Consider the following 17,563-nt stretch of genomic DNA (forward strand, 5'->3'; position numbering starts at 1 on the left):
ATTAATTTGATGAACACTAAATATAGAAGAATATGAAAGCTTTTATTTCATGCTTTTGTTTTGTTTTTTATTTTTATTTTTAAAATTTAGAGTTTTGATATTAATCTAAATTTTATTATTTTATTAGATGATAGAAGCATTTTTTGTTTTTTATTCTTTTATTTAAATATATAATACTTTTTAATAAATGATTTTTTGACAACATGACTCTAAAATTCGTATAATATACAATATGATCTCAAATTAAATAATTATATTTTTGGTATAAAACCGAACAAACCGAAAATTGACGGTATATAAACCAAATCGAACCAAAGTAAATATGGATTTAGAATATAGTTATATTTTACTAACCGAAATACCAAAAATACCGAACCGAACCGAAACCAACCTGATATCCGAATTGAACACCCCTAATCCAAATAAAACCCAACTATTATTTTATTCTCTAAAACATAATAAAAATAACAATTTCATTCCGAGCAAGACAGCGGATTATATTTCTAATTTGAATCCTTAGATCTGTCCTCTAGTGTACAAGTCCGTGTGTATATTTGCTTATGAATTAAAATAAGACTTAGCTTATACTCTTATTTTATACCTAAGTGTACGTGGCGACTTGTGGAGTTCATGCGGTGTACAAATCTGTCTTCTTCAATGTGACACCTCTCTGCATCCTCAAGCTTCCATTTGGCTTTTTAACCACCTTCTTCTTGATCATTTACTATAATACATAAACAAAGTTCTTTCCAGATTCTTGCTTTGTAATACTTTCTTTGAGATACTCCTTTTCACTTTTGTTTTTGGGTTGTGTTAATTGCTCCTTTCAAGATGGAGAAGAATGTGAAGAACTCGGATTTGAAATCCTCTGTCAACGGTGGCGTTGTTGATGTCTATGGAGAAGATTCAGCCACCGTTGAGCACAGCATAACTCCATGGTCTCTCTCTGTTTCTAGGTAACAAGTTAACTCCTCCAGGGTCACAGAACTACGAAGTCTCTAACCTAACAGATAAGGTAGTAAATAACTTTAGTTTTTTGTTCCAGTGGTTATTCATTGCTGAGAGATCCTCGCTACAACAAAGGACTTGCTTTCACTGAGAAAGAGAGAGACACACATTACTTGCGTGGCCTTCTTCCTCCAGCTGTTGTTGATCAAAATCTTCAGGTGAAAACTTGGTTATGTTAGTCTTATTTAGATATCTTTTGTCAACAGTGTTTCAAATGATTTTAGGAGAAGAGGCTGATCAACAACATCAGACAGTATCAGTTTCCATTACAAAAGTACATGGCCTTGACAGAACTTCAGGTAAACTCTTGTTTGTTCAATCTGATAATCTGCTATGTTATCATACCATAGAAAGATGAGTTAATCTCTTAATATTATTATTACTATACTTCAGGAAAGAAACGAGAGGCTGTTTTACAAGTTGCTGATAGATCATGTTGAGGAGCTTCTACCTATTGTTTATACGCCAACTGTTGGTGAAGCTTGTCAGAAATATGGCAGTATTTTCAGGCGACCTCAGGGTTTATTCATCAGCTTAAAAGAGAAGTATGGATCATAACTTTTATCTTATGATTTTTTTTTGTTTTTACACTTTTAACTCTTACTCTTTAATATTCATACAGAGGAAAGATTCTGGATGTGTTGAAGAACTGGCCTGAAAGGAACATACAGGTTATTGTTGTTACAGACGGCGAAAGGATTTTGGGATTAGGAGATCTTGGGTGTCAGGTATGTAGCTTCAGTTCAGAGTTTCGATATGATCTTTGTATAACTAAATGAACAGAGTTGTTGTTGCCTTTTAGGGAATGGGTATACCTGTTGGTAAACTGGCGTTATATTCAGCACTAGGAGGTGTTCGTCCTTCTGCGGTAATGGCTTAGGGTTTGTGGAGTGTTTTACAAGTCAGTAATAAGAGACTGAGTTGAGTTTTTCTTGCAGTGTTTACCTGTCACAATTGATGTGGGAACAAACAATGAGAAACTGTTGAATGATGAGTTCTACATAGGCCTCAAACAAAAGCGAGCAACGGGACAGGTATGCTATAATCTTGTTCTTGATAGTTTTGAAAACTTGAATTTTTATGCATAACATGTGATTGCAGGAGTATAGTGACCTCTTGCATGAGTTCATGAGTGCTGTGAAACAGAACTATGGTGAAAATGTTCTTATACAGGTGCTAAGTTATGAACTATTGCTTCTTCAGTATGATTTTTTGTGTAAGTTTTTGTTATGTAATATCTTCCATTTGACACAGTTTGAGGATTTTGCTAATCATAACGCATTTGAGTTACTTGCAAAGTACCGTGATACTCATCTAGTCTTCAACGATGATATACAGGTAAAGGGTTTAGGCTTCTTTTTGGCGTTTCTTGTCGTCTCCATAGTTCTAAAGAGTTTTGTCTTTATGAATATCAGGGGACAGCTGCTGTTGTTCTTGCTGGATTAGTGTCCGCACAGAAGTTAACTAATAGTCCACTTGCGGAGCACACCTTCCTCTTTCTTGGTGCTGGTGAAGTAAGAATCAATTTTCTTGGCAGAAACAGTCCCTGATCCTTACAAGTTTGGTCAAGAAAATTTATGATGTCTTGTCGTTGCAGGCTGGTACTGGAATAGCAGAACTTATAGCTCTCTATATATCGAAACAGGTGATGAATTTTCTTAACATCCGGTGAAACATTTGGTCCAGTTGTTTTCAGTTTACCTCATCTTTCTTCTGCAGATGAATGCTTCAGTTGAGGAGAGCCGCAAGAAGATCTGGCTTGTTGATTCTAAGGTTAGAAGAAGTTACAAAATTCTCAACAAAAGATGGTTCATTGTAACTATAGTTTTGAAGCAAGTTTGGTTCATTGTGATAGGGATTGATTGTTAACTCTCGTAAAGAATCACTGCAAGCTTTCAAGAAACCATGGGCTCATGAACATGAACCTGTCAAAGACCTCTTAGGTGCCATCAAGGTTTGAAACTTCTTCTTCATGTTTAGATCTCAATCTGTTTTTTAATTTATTTATCCTCTTAAGTTATATATTTTTTTCACAGGCCATAAAACCGAATGTTCTGATTGGATCCGCTGGCATTGGACGGTCTTTCACAAAAGAAGTGATTGAAGCCATGTCTTCCATTAATGAGGTATGTGTTATTTTTCTCTGCTAAGTGATTGCATCACGACAACTTTTTGGTTTAAAGAAAAGAACATGTTCTTGCAGAGACCTTTGGTAATGGCGCTCTCTAACCCAACAACACAATCAGAATGTACAGCTGAAGAAGCTTATACCTGGAGTAAGGTATGAAGTTCTCCAAACCAAATATGTCTTCCCTTCATATGCAAAGATATTAAGTTTTCTGATCTTGTTTTGGTGATGAAGGGTCGTGCAATATTTGCAAGTGGAAGCCCGTTTGATCCAGTTGAGTATGAAGGAAGTGTGTTTGTATCCACTCAGGCGAACAATGCCTACATATTCCCTGGTTTTGGGCTTGGCTTGGTCATCTCAGGAGCCATACGAGTACACGACGATATGCTTCTGGCTGCAGGTAAGTGTTTCAAATGCCTGAAAATCTCAAAGAGATCTCAAGTTAGCAAAAGCTAACTCTAAAAGCGTTGTTGGTATGTAATATATAGCTGAGGCATTAGCTGGACAAGTAAACAAAGAGAACTATGAGAAAGGAATGATATAAATGTTACCTATGAAGCCACACATCCACCTATCATCTATCAGTACCGCAGAAAGGGGAAGGCCCAACAGGAGTCGTAGCAGAACAGCAATGGGCTTCATCAGTGTGAAGTTGGAGCCTGATGATACGCCGTCAACGATAAGGAATAAACCACCAGTCTTTTTGACTCAGCGACAACAGCACGTGAGATGTTGGTGACGTGGGAGAGTCACAGGCTGCTTTATATATTTGCTAGTAGTACGTTTGTTAAGGGTATCGAGTGTTTTGTCGATCACGCATTAGGAGAGGTGAGAAAACTCTTCCAAAAACTTTCTCAACCGTTGTAATCGCATTTGTCGTTTTGGAATAAAGCTTTATTTCCTTAAAAACTGTGTGATTACATCATTGTTCGTAACAAACTTGGTATCAGAGCCTGTACGTGACTCGGGAAGAAGATGCCGCCGAAGAAATCTGAGATGGAGATCGCTGTGGAAGGCTTGCAACGCGACGTCGGTCGTATAGCGGTGCTGGAGCAGAGTCTCGACGAGATCAAAAAACAAATGGGGAGGCTGAGTGTGTTGGAGAGAATCGAGCAAAGGATGATCGAAGAGGAGGAGGCGAGGAAAAAAATAACTTCCGAAACTCCTCTCTCTGAGACCGTCTCGAGCAAGATCGGTACCTCTTCAGCCACCGCGTACCCAGATGGAAGAAACGGGAAGAGCATCGACGTCGATCCGTCGTTGCGGTTGGAAACGGGTTTCCTTGATGGCGTGGGGAGCAAGGAAACACCGCCACCAACCCAGCGAGCTACGGAGGTGACGTTGGATGACGATAACGCTGCGTTGATGCGGAAGCTGAAGATTCCGGAGTTCAACGGAGACGATGCAGAGTCATGGGTCGTGCGGGTGGAGCAGTTCTTCGAACTCGGAGACTTGAAGGAGGAAGGGAAGCTCCGAGCGGTAAGAGTCTGTTTCACCGGCGACGCCTTGATCTGGTATCGATGGGAGAGAAACCGGAATCCGTTCCTAACCTGGGAGCAGATGAAGCAGAGGGTCCTTGAGCAGTACTCTCCGGTTCACGACACAAAAGCCGGGGAGAGGCTCTTGACTCTCCGACAGAGAGGATCCGTCAGAGACTTCTGTCGCGAGTTCATCGCCTTGGCGTCTAACGCCCCGGAGGTGACTGACGTGATTCTCGAGATGGCTTTCATGATAGGGTTAAGGTCCAAAATCAGAGCGGGGGTTCGTATGAGGGAACCTCGCGGCTTGAAGCAGATGATGGACACCGCGAAGTTGGTGGAAGATTGGGAAAACGCTGAAGACGACCCGCCGGAGGAGACCCAGTCCACCGGGACGCGATTGGGCTCCAAAGGCCCAAGTCGTTATCAGCCCAACTCAAAGCCCAACAACAACAACAATCAAGGAAGTGGGCCGGGGAATAACAAACCCAAGCCCAACGCGCCTAACAATCCTGCGGGAGGTCGCAACTCCGTGGGACACAACCGCTTGAAGCCTCCGTTTCGAAGACTAACCGAGGCTGAGGTTGCAGAGAGAAAGGCGAAGGGGCTATGCTTTCGTTGCGATGAAAAGTTCCATCGGAACCATAAATGCCCCTTTCCGGAGCTGATGATTCTTATGGTGCAAGCTGACGGAACAGAGATCGACATCTCCGATTTCCTCGACGACGGAGAAGAATCGGGGGAGACGGAGGAGATTGAAGTTGCTGAGATCTCGATCAGCTCAATCGCTGGGATATCATCCTCGCGAACCATGAAGCTGATGGGAACGTTGAGAGGGGAGCAAGTCGTTGTCATGATAGATAGTGGGGCGACCCACAACTTCATCGACACCTCGATGGTGGAGCGACTGCAACTCACGACTGAGAAGACGAGAGGGTTCGGAGTACTGACTGCAGGAGGGTTGATGCTGAAGGGAACCGGAGTCTGTCAGGAGCTAGAGTTGGAGATGCAGGGGCTAGCTGTCAAATCCCGCTTCCTGCCACTCAAACTGGGGAACGCAGATGTGATACTGGGGGTCCAGTGGCTCTCTACTCTTGGGACTACGAGAGTCAACTGGAAACTCCAGCTGATGAGTTTCAAGGTTGATGGCGTTAGACACCTGTTGCAAGGAGACCCGAGTCTGAAGTGTGCAGCAGTGTCAGCGAAAACAATGTGGAAGGCGTTAGAGCAGGAGGGAGAAGGGTTCATGGTGGAGTACAATGGGGCTCAATTGGAACGGGGAGCAGAGGAGATAACACCGTTGAGATGGGTGAAGATATTGGAGAAACATGCCCAGGTGTTTGCTGAACCAACGGGGTTACCTCCGTCGCGCGGGAAGGAGCACTCGATCAACCTACAGCCGGGAGCCAATCCAGTGAGCGTCAGACCGTTTCGATACCCCCAAATTCAAAAGGAGGAGATAGAGAAACAGGTCTCTGCGATGTTGGCTGCAGGAATAATCAGAGACAGTGAGAGTCCATTCTCCAGTCCTGTCCTCTTGGTGAAGAAAAAAGACGGCAGTTGGCGTTTTTGTGTCGATTACAGGGCCCTCAACAAGGTCACAATCGCTGATTGCTACCCCATACCCATGATTGACCAGCTGCTGGATGAGCTGAGGGGAGCAGTGGTGTTCTCGAAGATCGACCTGAAGTCTGGTTACCATCAGATCCGAGTCAAGGAGGAGGACGTGCATAAGACGGCGTTCCGCACCCACGACGGGCATTATGAGTTTCTGGTGATGCCTTTCGGGCTGTCAAATGCACCGTCAACATTTCAGGCCTTGATGAACCAGATCTTCAGAGAGTTCCTCAGGAGGTTTGTGCTTGTGTTTTTTGATGACATACTGATCTTCAGTAAGTCCAATGAGGAGCACGAGGAACACCTGCGACAAGTCCTATCAGTATTGGGAGCTAATCAGCTCTATGCTAATCGTAAGAAGTGCCAGTTTGGGACATCATCAGTGGAGTATCTGGGTCACGTGATCTCCAAGGAGGGAGTAGCAGCTGATCGCAGTAAGATTGCAGCTATGGTAGAGTGGAGGATACCGCGCACCATCAAGGAGCTTCGAGGGTTCCTTGGCCTCACGGGGTACTACAGGAAGTTCGTGCGTGCGTATGGAGACATAGCGAGACCGCTGACATCGCTGCTAAAGAAGGAAAACTTCATATGGAAGGAGGAGGCAACCATGGCCTTTGAGAATCTGAAGCGAGCAATGTCTACGGTTCCAGTGTTGGCTCTCCCTGATTTCGAAGCTCTATTTGTGATTGAGTCTGATGCTTCCGGAGTGGGATTGGGGGCAGTACTCATGCAGAACCAGCGTCCCATCGCTTACTTTAGTCAAGCGTTGACAGATCGACAGAGGCAGAAGTCAGTTTACGAAAGGGAGCTGATGGCTATCGTCTTTGCCATCCAGAAATGGAGGCATTACCTGCTGGGACGTAAGTTTCTGGTTAGGACTGATCAGAAGAGCCTAAAGTATCTATTAGAGCAGAGGGAGGTCAATCTAGAGTATCAGCGGTGGCTCACTAAGTTGTTGGGGTTCGATTTCGACATCCACTACAAACCTGGGTTGGAGAATCGTGCAGCAGACGCCTTGTCACGCAAGGAAGAAGTAGCGGAGTTGAACGCGATGTCAGGGCCTTTCGCCATTCAACTTGAGGAGATCAGTAAAGAGGTGGACCAGGATGAGGTACTGCAGAAGATTATCAAAGAGAAAGTGGCAGACGCAAGTGCTCATCCTGATTACTCCGTCGTGAAGGGGAGATTGCTGAGAAACGGGAGGCTAGTGTTACCAAAAGGGTCGCAGTTGATCGGAGTTCTGCTAAAGGAGTTCCACGATGGGAAGCAGGGAGGACACGGAGGAGTCCTCAAGACCCAAAAGAGGATCAATGCCTCTTTCTATTGGGCCGGTATGATGACAGACATCAGAAGGTATGTGGCAGCTTGCGCGGTTTGCCAACGACAGAAGTATTCGACTTTGGCTCCAGGCGGTCTGCTGCAGCCTCTGCCAGTTCCAGAGTTGATTTGGGAAGACGTGTCGATGGATTTCGTAGAGGGATTGCCACGATCAGAAGGAGTAAATGTGGTATTGGTGGTAGTGGACAGGCTGTCTAAATATGCACACTTCATTGGCATGAAGCATCCGTTTACAGCAGTTGATGTAGCGATGTTGTTCGTGCAAGAGGTGGTTAAGCTACATGGGTTCCCTAAGACCATTGTGTCAGACCGCGATAAAGTCTTCACCAGTCAGTTTTGGAAAGAGATGTTTCGGCTTGCAGGAACCGTCTTGTGTTTCAGCACAGCCTACCACCCACAGTCCGACGGTCAGACAGAGGTAACCAACAGGGGATTAGAAACTTACTTGCGTTGCTTTGCAGGGGAGAAGCCGCGTACTTGGGCTCAGTATTTACCTTGGGCAGAGTTCAGTTACAATTCGGCGTTTCACTCGGCAATACAGATGACGCCGTTCAAAGCCGTCTATGGAAGAGAAGCGCCAACGTTATTGAGGTTTGAAAACGGATCAACAAACAACGCTGAGTTAGAAGAAAGGCTTGTGGAGAGAGATGGCGTCCTTGAGTTACTAAAACAGCATATCCACAAGGCGCAGCAAGTGATGAAAAACCGAGCCGACAGCCACCGAAGGGAAGTAACGTTTGAAGTTGGAGACAAAGTGTTTCTGAAACTACGTCCCTATAGGCAGCAGACTCTGGCTCGACGCGCTAACGAGAAATTATCCGCAAGGTACTACGGACCGTACAGTATCGTTGCTAAAGTGGGGAAGGTCGCATACAAGCTAGAGTTGCCACCGGAGGTCCGCATTCATCACACCTTCCATGTGTCACAGTTGAAGAAGGCAATTGGGGAGGAGATGAAACCGACACAGATCCCGGTTCAGTTGTCGTCAGATGGAGTGCTTGAGGTTGAGCCCGAGGGGGTCTTAGAAGAGAGGATTAACGGCCGAACTGGACAAGAGGAAGTTTTGGTTAAATGGAGAGGATTACCAGATTATGACTGCACTTGGGAGTGGAAGCAGGTCATGCGGAATCAATTTCCAAATTTGAACCTTGAGGACAAGGTTGATCTTCAAGGGCCCGGTAATGTTACCTATGAAGCCACACATCCACCTATCATCTATCAGTACCGCAGAAAGGGGAAGGCCCAACAGGAGTCGTAGCAGAACAGCAATGGGCTTCATCAGTGTGAAGTTGGAGCCTGATGATACGCCGTCAACGATAAGGAATAAACCACCAGTCTTTTTGACTCAGCGACAACAGCACGTGAGATGTTGGTGACGTGGGAGAGTCACAGGCTGCTTTATATATTTGCTAGTAGTACGTTTGTTAAGGGTATCGAGTGTTTTGTCGATCACGCATTAGGAGAGGTGAGAAAACTCTTCCAAAAACTTTCTCAACCGTTGTAATCGCATTTGTCGTTTTGGAATAAAGCTTTATTTCCTTAAAAACTGTGTGATTACATCATTGTTCGTAACAATATCCTTCCTTCTCTTCCATCCGCAACATATCAGCGCATATCGCTGCCAATGTAGCAACTAAAGCATATGAACTAGGTCTCTTTCTTTCTCTCTCACTCCCTCTTCTCTCTCTCTAGCAGTCAGCCTTACAATATTGGGTTTACAGGACTGGCGGGGAGACTTCCACGGCCAAAGGAGATTGTCAAGTGTGCAGAAAGTAGCATGTACAGCCCCACCTATCGTCTCTACCGCTGAGACCAATAAACAAAGCTGCTCAGAGTCTGCTCTGTATGTAAACTGCTGTTTCACTTTGTTCCCCAAGTGTTTTTCAGTACTAGCTTCCCATAATAATGAACTGCTTGTGTTTAGTGTTCAAAACACATGCATTATCTCATGCTAGCCTTGTATCTTTTACCCTCACTAATACTACAAGCCTATACTTATCTGTTCTAGGCTTTTGTCATGTTAGCCTTGCATCTCTTACCTTACTTTTTACTAATACTGAAGATCGTACTTGTCTGTTCTAGGCTATTGCTGTTTGGTTCAACCTAACCCAGAAATTTACTTAGATTTACACTGTATGGCAATATAAACATTGTATGAGAGCAGAGAACAGCTCAGCTTGAAGGGGTTAAACAAACCAAAAGAAATCAACAAATAAGAATTTCCTAGAAGGCAATCATGCATTTTTTTCTTCACCAATAAACATTTTGTACCCAAGAAAATGAAAGAAAAAATATCAAATCTTCCCCCCATCTGGAAAAAGAATCACCAAAGAATCATCAGTTCACCCGCTAATTCCCGGGCATGAGAAACCACTTTTGAGCTTTGCTTTCTAACTTGTATTTAACAAAACAAAACGAACTTATTAAACATCAAACTTCTTTGGTTGTCGCCAGTGAGCCAAGTTTCTCCCCAATGAGCTTAAGAAGGAAGCTTTCTGTGAAGCTCCCTTCTTACCATACAAGTGTTTCCCTCCTAAATCAGTCTTGGCTGGTACCATATCATTCCTTCTCTCTATCTGTTATCACATCACATCACATCACATCGCAAGAAACAATCTCAACACACACTTGTCTTGGTGACATATACTTAAAAGACACACTTGATTTACCTTGAAAACCTTTCCATTTCTCAAGTGGTATCTAATTCCAGACCAGTTTATGGATTGAGAAAAGTGAGAACGGAATGCTGAGATCGGATATAGAAAGTTATCCACTAGCATTGCTACGAATATCTGCAATCAAATTTCCCCCAAAAAAATCAAAACCGAGAAACCTTCTTTTGCGTCTCTCTTATCTTATCATCGCTGACACATCATTACTCAGGTTCTGTATCATCTAATCAATAAAGAGGGGTTGAAAAGCACGTACAAGTCCCCAGTTGTAAGGTGCAAGAGAGAGACGGGGAGCCTCTGGGGATAACAGATTGCATAGTGTCACTTCTCGTCTTGTCAAATTCCACATTGATAGAAGTTCGATGAATGTGCAGATCGCCAACAGTATAACAAGCGACATACCTGCACAGAAACCTCATCTTTCCAGGTCAGTATATAGCAAAAGAACAGCATACAATCCTACAGTTATAAGAGAAAAAGTATGCTCACCACTAGAAGCAAAGGTCGTGTCTTCAAGTTGACTATATCCCTTGAAGTATATTCTTAAAGCCGATGTGATGTGGATGACAGCCATGATATATGGTGCAACAAAACCCCATGATAGATAACAGTGAACAGCAAACAAAGCCTTGTTCATTATCCAGTTAACTTTGGATATGTAAGATTCAAGCACAAAGGTTTGCTTTCTCAAGTAGTTCCAGTACCTATATAATAACAGAGGAAGAATGGTTAATCATCCAAAAAAAAACGTATACTTGGGGCTTCAAACAAGTGAAATATGAGAAGTATGTACCGTCCAAAACTTAGATCAGTTGCAAGAGGATGAGGGAAAACAGCAACAGGAGGAGATGTAATGAGCCTCTTGTGAGCACCTGAGGTAAAAAAAAAAAACACAGGTGAGTGGAAGGAAACAAGAAGAAACTATCAACTTCACATAATAGAAGAGAATTCAAAAGCAAGTGTCACCTGCTAAAGCGGCAAGTGTCATATCATCTGAATATCCACCATCACGTAAGCCAGAGGCAACACCATATCGATCTTGTCTGAAATCATCAGCATGCATCTACAAAATAATTGCAAAATGATCACCTAAAATTAGATGAGATGTAGCAGGGATAATACAAAAGAAACATTATCTACCATGCTATTTACATACCATCATGCACCCTCCCCACAAAAAGAATGTTGTCCCACCAGTCGCAAATCCCATTGAGCAAGGCTGAGAAGAGATAATGCCAATATTAGCTCAACTTACAAAAAAAACTACATAAACGGATAATAGGGAAGCCAGTGATTAAATTATATATACAAAAACAGAACTGAAGTAAGAGTAAAGGGATGTTACTGTACCATGTGGTACTCATAGATGCAGTAACTTCCAAGAGTTCCAGAGGGCAAGTCTAGAGGATACCCAGTTTGAATAAATATCTGCAATACATCACCATTGATGTTAAATAATTTCAACAGAAGGAAACATAAACAAGCTAATATATTCATGATGATGAACTATATAGTTTGGGTGCCCACCTCTGGATTTTTCTCCATCTCAGCTGTGAGAGCTCCAATTGTTCCAGGATGCAGGCTAACATCATCGTCCAAAAACAACACATATTTGGTATCTTTGTGCATTTTCTCAACTCCAATCTTCAAAGAAGCAGAAACCAAATAAATAAATAAAAGTCAGCAAAAGCAAATGAATAAACAACATAAACGAAAAATGTATATTGAAAGATAGTTTAGCTTTTCATGGTTGTGCTTACAGTTTAGCCAAGAACAGTTACAATTACAATGGAGATAAGATTATATTGAGAGAGGGAAAAAAGCACTAAAATCATTTAAATTTCTTCAAAGATCATACATACCAACTGATTATGAATTTTCTGGCTGCAAGTCGTTGCTAAACCAGCAATAACAACCTTAGCTTCAACCTGATCCTGCGCACATTTAAGCATAGTAATGAGCAAAGCCTTGGATTCAGTACAGATTTCCAAGACAAAAAGAAGGCCATATGACCTAGGATTTTAAATTTCTTGGAGAGTACTTTCCATCAGTGATCCTATAGAAAACAAGTTATAGAAGCTGTTGAAACGTGTATGTACCTGATGCATAGATAATAGACGGGAAACAGCATGATAAGCAGGGTCTTCAGTACTTTCTAAAACAAATAGGAATTCCAATGGTCCACCATAGAGAGATGTAATCTACACAAATATATCGATCAAGATTAACAATAAATTTGGAACCAAGACACTTCTCTGCCAAAAAAAAGCTTAACCATGATGAAGAAAATACAAAAAAAAAAAAAAAAAAAAAAATCTGCCAAGAACATGAGGGACTGACTGACCTGACTTCTCCAATTGTGCAAATTGTGTTCTCCAAAGCCTTTGAGAGGCATGACAACGGAAACCCTGGGAAGTTTAGCCTGCCTGGAGTGCTCAAGTTCATTGATGTCTTGATAGAGGAACGCCAAGCTGTTACCCGCTTTCATGCTGTTTTTAATTCTCTTAATCTCTCGGTTCCTTAAAGGTAGACATAGAAGCACACACAGAGACATTTCAGAATAAGAAAACAGAGGCAGATGGTAGTTTAAAAGGCAAAGAAAAGTACCTGATATATGCAGCCATTAACCAGCCTAGAGCAAGGAGTAAGCATATAACACATCCCTGAGACGCATAAAAAGAAACAGTAAGAACAGCAAAGACAATAAAAACAATCTTATCTTGATGATAAAATGCGCAACCAGACAAGACATTAAGCCAAAAAAAAACATTACTTTTCAAAAACCAGACATAGATTGTTTGTCCAAACAACGAATTGGATAATGTCAAAACGAATCAAGAAGAGGCAAATGAATCTTAAAAATCCAAACTTTAACAATGAAAGCTTCGAATCTGACCTGGATTTGAACGAAGACGGCGAAAGGGGTGCAGAAGGCTCTGCTGAGAGAGAAAAGAATCGAATCCATGGAGTCCAATGTAGTAGACATTAAGATTGTTCCCCTGCTCTCCAAAGTGTTCGCGTCCCTCCTTACGAAGAAGAAGAAGCAAAAACACCCAATGGAGGAAGAGGAAAACGAGGAACCCTAAGATTTGAAATTCGTCTCTGAATCTCTCTTGTCGAAACCAATTAAAGCGGTGAAATTTAGCAGATCGCCATTGGTGGAGCAGCGAAAATCCAGAGAGAAGGAATCACACAGTTCATCCATTTTAATTTAATCATCAACACATCCCTTTCCTTCCTTTCTTTTTTTTTTCTAATTCAAATTTTAAAATAAAGTTTACTATTTTTAATTATAATATTTGTTTCTAAAATTATTAAATACTAGTTATTTTGTTTCTTCTTTTTACCCACTCTCTCTACTTAAATAAGAAATATATAGTCTGACAAATATTTTTAAAAGTATATATAAGGAAAATATATTTTTACGCGTTTCTTAACATAAGTCTATTTGTATATACGTGGTTAAAAAAAAAACATATTTGTATATACACTAAGATACGCGTAAAAAACTTTGTAGGAAAAGAAGCATTTTTGTATGCATAGTTTTCATTGTGAACATAATATTCTATTTTCTTTTGTAGATATTTTTAAAGTTTGATGCTTATAATGTTTCATTCTTTTTTTTTCTTTGGCCAAACAAATGAAATAGCCCTTTTTAAGGTCATTTTAAAGTGAAATAGCCTTTCACATAATGATGAAATAAGCCTTTAGTCAAAAAATAAAAAATAAAACTAAGTGATATATTTGATTAAAATTAATAGATCTGGATATTCATTTAGAAAAAAATGACATTAAACATAATGTTCAATACATATTTACTGCAAAAACTCTAAATGAACACGAACTATGTTAAAGCGTAGTTATAAAACTTTAAATTAATAGATCTGTTGACTTAAGCTAGAAGATAACTACAAAATATCCTAATGAGGTTAGGATTAGAATAACTAAGAGTTATCTATAAGTTATGTTTTTACTAATGAGTTTAGGTTTTCATAAGTAGTATATAAGGAAGTGCCAATGTTGTGGCATTACTTATCCGATTAAAAGAGCTTTAGTTTTTGTGAAGAGTTTTCTAAAGCAATAAGAAGTTTGAGTTTGAGATCTTGAGTTCTAGTTCGTTGAGTTACGATCATAAGGTTTATTTCAATAATTGGTATCAGAGCATAATATTGAAATCAACCCTAGTGAAAGAAGAAGAGACCGAACGTGATGGGTGATCTAACGGTGGCTACTACCAAGGAGAAAGAGAATGGTTCTTCTGCAATTAAGTGCCCAATGCTTACCACCACCAACTATACGGTGTGGAGCATGCGCATGAAAGCAATGCTGAAAGTGCATAAGGCATGGGAGTCCTTAGAACCAGAAGAAGTTGCAGGAGATAAGAAACCAGAAGGTGGCGAAGGAGACAAAGGAGACTTGGCCAGAGCACTCTTGTTTCAATCAATTCCTGAATCACTAATTCTCCAAGTTGGTAATCTTACAACAGCTAAAGAGATATGGGAAGCGATAAAAGCAAGACACGTAGGTGCTGATCGGGTTCGTGAGGCAAGGTTGCAGACACTTATGGAAGATTTTGGTCGAATGAAGATGAAAGATACAGAAACCATAGATGAGTTCTCTGGTAAACTTGCAGAAATATCTTCAAAATCTTCGGCTTTAGGAGAGGTTATTGAAGAATCAAAGCTAGTGAAGAAATTTCTTAGCAGTCTTCCTAGGAAGAAGTATATTCACATCATAGCTGCCCTTGAACAAGTCTTGAATCTAAACACAACGACCTTTGAGGATATCGTTGGTAGACTAAAAGCCTATGAGGAGAGGATTCGTGATGAAGAAGAAAAAGATGATCAGGGAAAACTTCTGTACGCTAACTCTGATTCTCAGCAAGAAGGTTATGGAAGAGGAAGAGGACAGGGAGGTCGATATAATAACAGGGGAAGAGGACGTGGACGCAACAACGGACGCGGTGACTGGAAACAAGGAAACGACTGGAGACAAGGCAGAGATGCATCGCGAGTAGTCTGTTTTCGGTGTGACAAAGCTGGTCATTACGTCTATAACTGTCCGGATCGACTCCTTAAACTCACAGAGACACAAGAAAATATCGAGAATGATAGTACACATGAAGCTGAGGAGTTAATGATGCAAGAAGTGGTTTATTTAAATGAAGGAAAAGTGGTGCCTAGTAAGTTCGAAACTCAATCATGCGATGATAAAGTGTGGTATCTAGACAACGGGGCAAGTAATCACATGACAGGAAACCGCAGCTACTTCACCAAACTCAATGAGGAAGTCACAGGTAAGGTGCGATTTGGCGATGACTCTAGGATTGATATAAAGGGAAAAGGATCCGTTCTGTTTATCACTAAAGACGGCAAACGGAAGCTCTTGGCAGACGTATACTACATTCCGGGACTAAGAAGCAACATCATCAGCCTTGGTCAAGCCACAGAGTCGGGGTGTGACGTTAGAATGAGAGACGATTACTTGACTCTACTCGATCGAGAAGGAAACTTACTAGTTAAATCGATGAGGTCGAAAAATAGACTGTATAAAGTTGCCATGGAAGTAGAAGGCACAAAGTGTCTCCAACTTGAGAAGCTCGGAGACTCAACCCTTTGGCATGCAAGGCTCGGTCACGTCGGTATGGATGCCATGAGATTGATGATACACAAGGAGTTGATTACAGGTATACCTAAAATAGATGTCATAAAAGAAACATGCTCTTCTTGCCTCTTAGGAAAACAAACCAGAGCATCTTTTCCACAAGCAACTATGTATCGTGCCACACACACTTTGGAGCTGATTCACGGTGATCTCTGCGGTCCAATATCACCAACAACAGCCGGAGGAAGCAAATATATCTTTGTACTGATCGATGATCACTCTAGGTACATGTGGGCGTTATTGATGAAGGAGAAGAGTGAAGCATATGAGCGATTTAAGAGCTTCAAACGTCTTGTGGAGCAAGAAACTGGTGGTACTATCAAGACATTTCGAACAGACAGAGGTGGAGAGTTCACCTCTCAAGAGTTTAAAGCTTTTTGCGACAGCCATGGAATCAAACGTCATCTAACCGCACCGTACTCGCCACAACAGAATGGAGTCGTAGAGAGGCGAAATAGAACATTATTGGAGATGACCAGAAGTATTATGAAGCACATGAATGTGCCAAACTACTTATGGGGAGAGGCTGTGAGGCATTCAACGTACTTGATAAACAGAGTCGCGACACGAAGCTTGAAACATCAGTCTCCATACGAATGCTTCAAAGGCAAGAAACCTAATGTAGGACATCTAAGAGTCTTTGGTTGTGTATGTTTTGCAAAAAGAGACACTCCACATCTCAAGAAACTTGAAGACAGATCGAGAGAGTTAGTGCATCTCGGAACCGAGCCAGGATCCAAGGCCTATCGGCTACTTGATCCTAAAAATCGAAAAATAGTGGTCAGTAGAGATGTGAAATTCATTGAAGACAGAGCTTGGGCATGGAACGCAACCAGAAATAAGACAGAGGTAATAAACGATGAGACACTCGAGTTTCCTTTTCCTATCTATGGAAGAGTTACAGAAGAAGATATACGAAGAAATATAAATGGTGAGTCCAACGAAGAAGATGAAACAGAGGAGAGAGAAACAGAGGAGAGAGAAACAGAGGAGATAGAAACAGAGGATGCGGAAGAAGAAGGTAATGAAACTGGAGTTGAGCCGAGAAGATCAGCAAGAGTAAGCAATCGTCCTGGATATTTGGATGATTATATTTTAATGGCGGAAGTACTTGAGACTGAGAGGATTTTATTGCTCATAAATGATGAGCCGTGGGATTGGAATGAAGCTAAAGGAGAGAAAGTGTGGAGAGATGCTTGCGAAGAAGAGATCACTTCGATAAAAAAGAATAAGACGTGGACTTTGGTTGACTTACCTTATGGATGTAAAGCTATCGGATTAAAGTGGGTCTTTAGGATCAAACGCAATGCTGACGGGAGCATAAAGAAGTTTAAGGCTCGGCTAGTGGCAAAAGGATATGTGCAGCGTCATGGGATCGATTTTGACGAGGTCTTCGCACCAGTTGCAAGAATTGAAACCGTTCGTGTCATTATTGCACTTGCTGCGTCTAATGGCTGGGAAATCCATCATCTCGACGTGAAGACGGCGTTTCTTCACGGAGACTTGAATGAAGAGGTCTATGTAACTCAACCGGAGGGGTTCAAGGTTAAAGGCAATGAAGATAAAGTGTATAGATTGCATAAAGCTCTCTATGGTTTAAGGCAAGCGCCTAGGGCGTGGAACGTCAAGCTAAAGTCTATCTTGAAGGAGTTGAACTT

At 41.7% G+C, this 17,563-nt stretch overlaps 2 protein-coding genes across 3 annotated transcripts; one reads left to right on the forward strand and one right to left on the reverse strand.

The window, feature by feature from the left end:
* The first annotated feature begins 560 nt into the window (after positions 1-560).
* LOC108822778 (NADP-dependent malic enzyme 1) lies at positions 561-9,587 on the forward strand. Of its 2 annotated transcripts, XM_056988585.1 has the most exons (20): positions 561-659; positions 832-956; positions 1,046-1,166; positions 1,233-1,307; positions 1,402-1,553; positions 1,631-1,736; positions 1,811-1,876; positions 1,947-2,042; positions 2,110-2,181; positions 2,263-2,346; positions 2,424-2,522; positions 2,606-2,653; positions 2,728-2,781; positions 2,864-2,962; positions 3,045-3,134; positions 3,212-3,289; positions 3,371-3,536; positions 3,625-3,676; positions 9,144-9,220; positions 9,291-9,587. In XM_056988585.1, exons 2-20 carry the CDS (start codon positions 832-834, stop codon positions 9,377-9,379), a joined length of 1,749 nt encoding a protein of 582 aa, XP_056844565.1. In that variant the 5' UTR covers positions 561-659; the 3' UTR covers positions 9,380-9,587. The 2 variants fall into 2 exon arrangements, with proteins under 2 accessions (XP_056844565.1, XP_018451442.1); XM_018595940.2 differs by lacking the exon at positions 561-659 and having other exon boundaries at positions 673-956.
* Positions 9,588-9,770: 183 nt separating this feature from the next.
* LOC108810583 (uncharacterized) lies at positions 9,771-13,461 on the reverse strand. Its single transcript, XM_018582685.2, has 14 exons — positions 13,138-13,461; positions 12,849-12,904; positions 12,586-12,760; positions 12,341-12,442; positions 12,104-12,175; positions 11,769-11,885; positions 11,592-11,669; positions 11,398-11,460; positions 11,208-11,304; positions 11,035-11,113; positions 10,731-10,945; positions 10,498-10,643; positions 10,239-10,361; positions 9,771-10,145 (listed from the first exon to the last, which is right to left on the reverse strand). Exons 1-14 carry the CDS (start codon positions 13,225-13,227, stop codon positions 9,993-9,995), a joined length of 1,566 nt encoding a protein of 521 aa, XP_018438187.2. The 5' UTR covers positions 13,228-13,461; the 3' UTR covers positions 9,771-9,992.
* Positions 13,462-17,563: the final 4,102 nt, after the last annotated feature.

The sequence above is a fragment of the Raphanus sativus genome, chromosome 6, assembly GCF_000801105.2.
Source record: "Raphanus sativus cultivar WK10039 chromosome 6, ASM80110v3, whole genome shotgun sequence".
In the NCBI taxonomy this organism is placed as follows: Eukaryota; Viridiplantae; Streptophyta; class Magnoliopsida; order Brassicales; family Brassicaceae; genus Raphanus; species Raphanus sativus.

Excerpts from the sequence above, each read along its gene's own strand:
- LOC108822778 (XM_056988585.1), top strand. The coding sequence starts at position 832 with ATGGAGAAGAATGTGAAGAACTCGGATTTGAAATCCTCTGTCAACGGT. Across the intron at positions 1,554-1,630 it reads TTCATCAGCTTAAAAGAGAA|AGGAAAGATTCTGGATGTGT; the intron begins GTATGGATCATA and ends ATATTCATACAG. Across the intron at positions 3,537-3,624 it reads CGATATGCTTCTGGCTGCAG|CTGAGGCATTAGCTGGACAA; the intron begins GTAAGTGTTTCA and ends TGTAATATATAG.
- LOC108810583 (XM_018582685.2), bottom strand. The coding sequence starts at position 13,227 with ATGTCTACTACATTGGACTCCATGGATTCGATTCTTTTCTCTCTCAGC. Across the intron at positions 10,946-11,034 it reads ACTGATCTAAGTTTTGGACG|GTACTGGAACTACTTGAGAA; the intron begins GTACATACTTCT and ends GTTATTATATAG. Across the intron at positions 10,644-10,730 it reads CACGACCTTTGCTTCTAGTG|GTATGTCGCTTGTTATACTG; the intron begins GTGAGCATACTT and ends GTTTCTGTGCAG.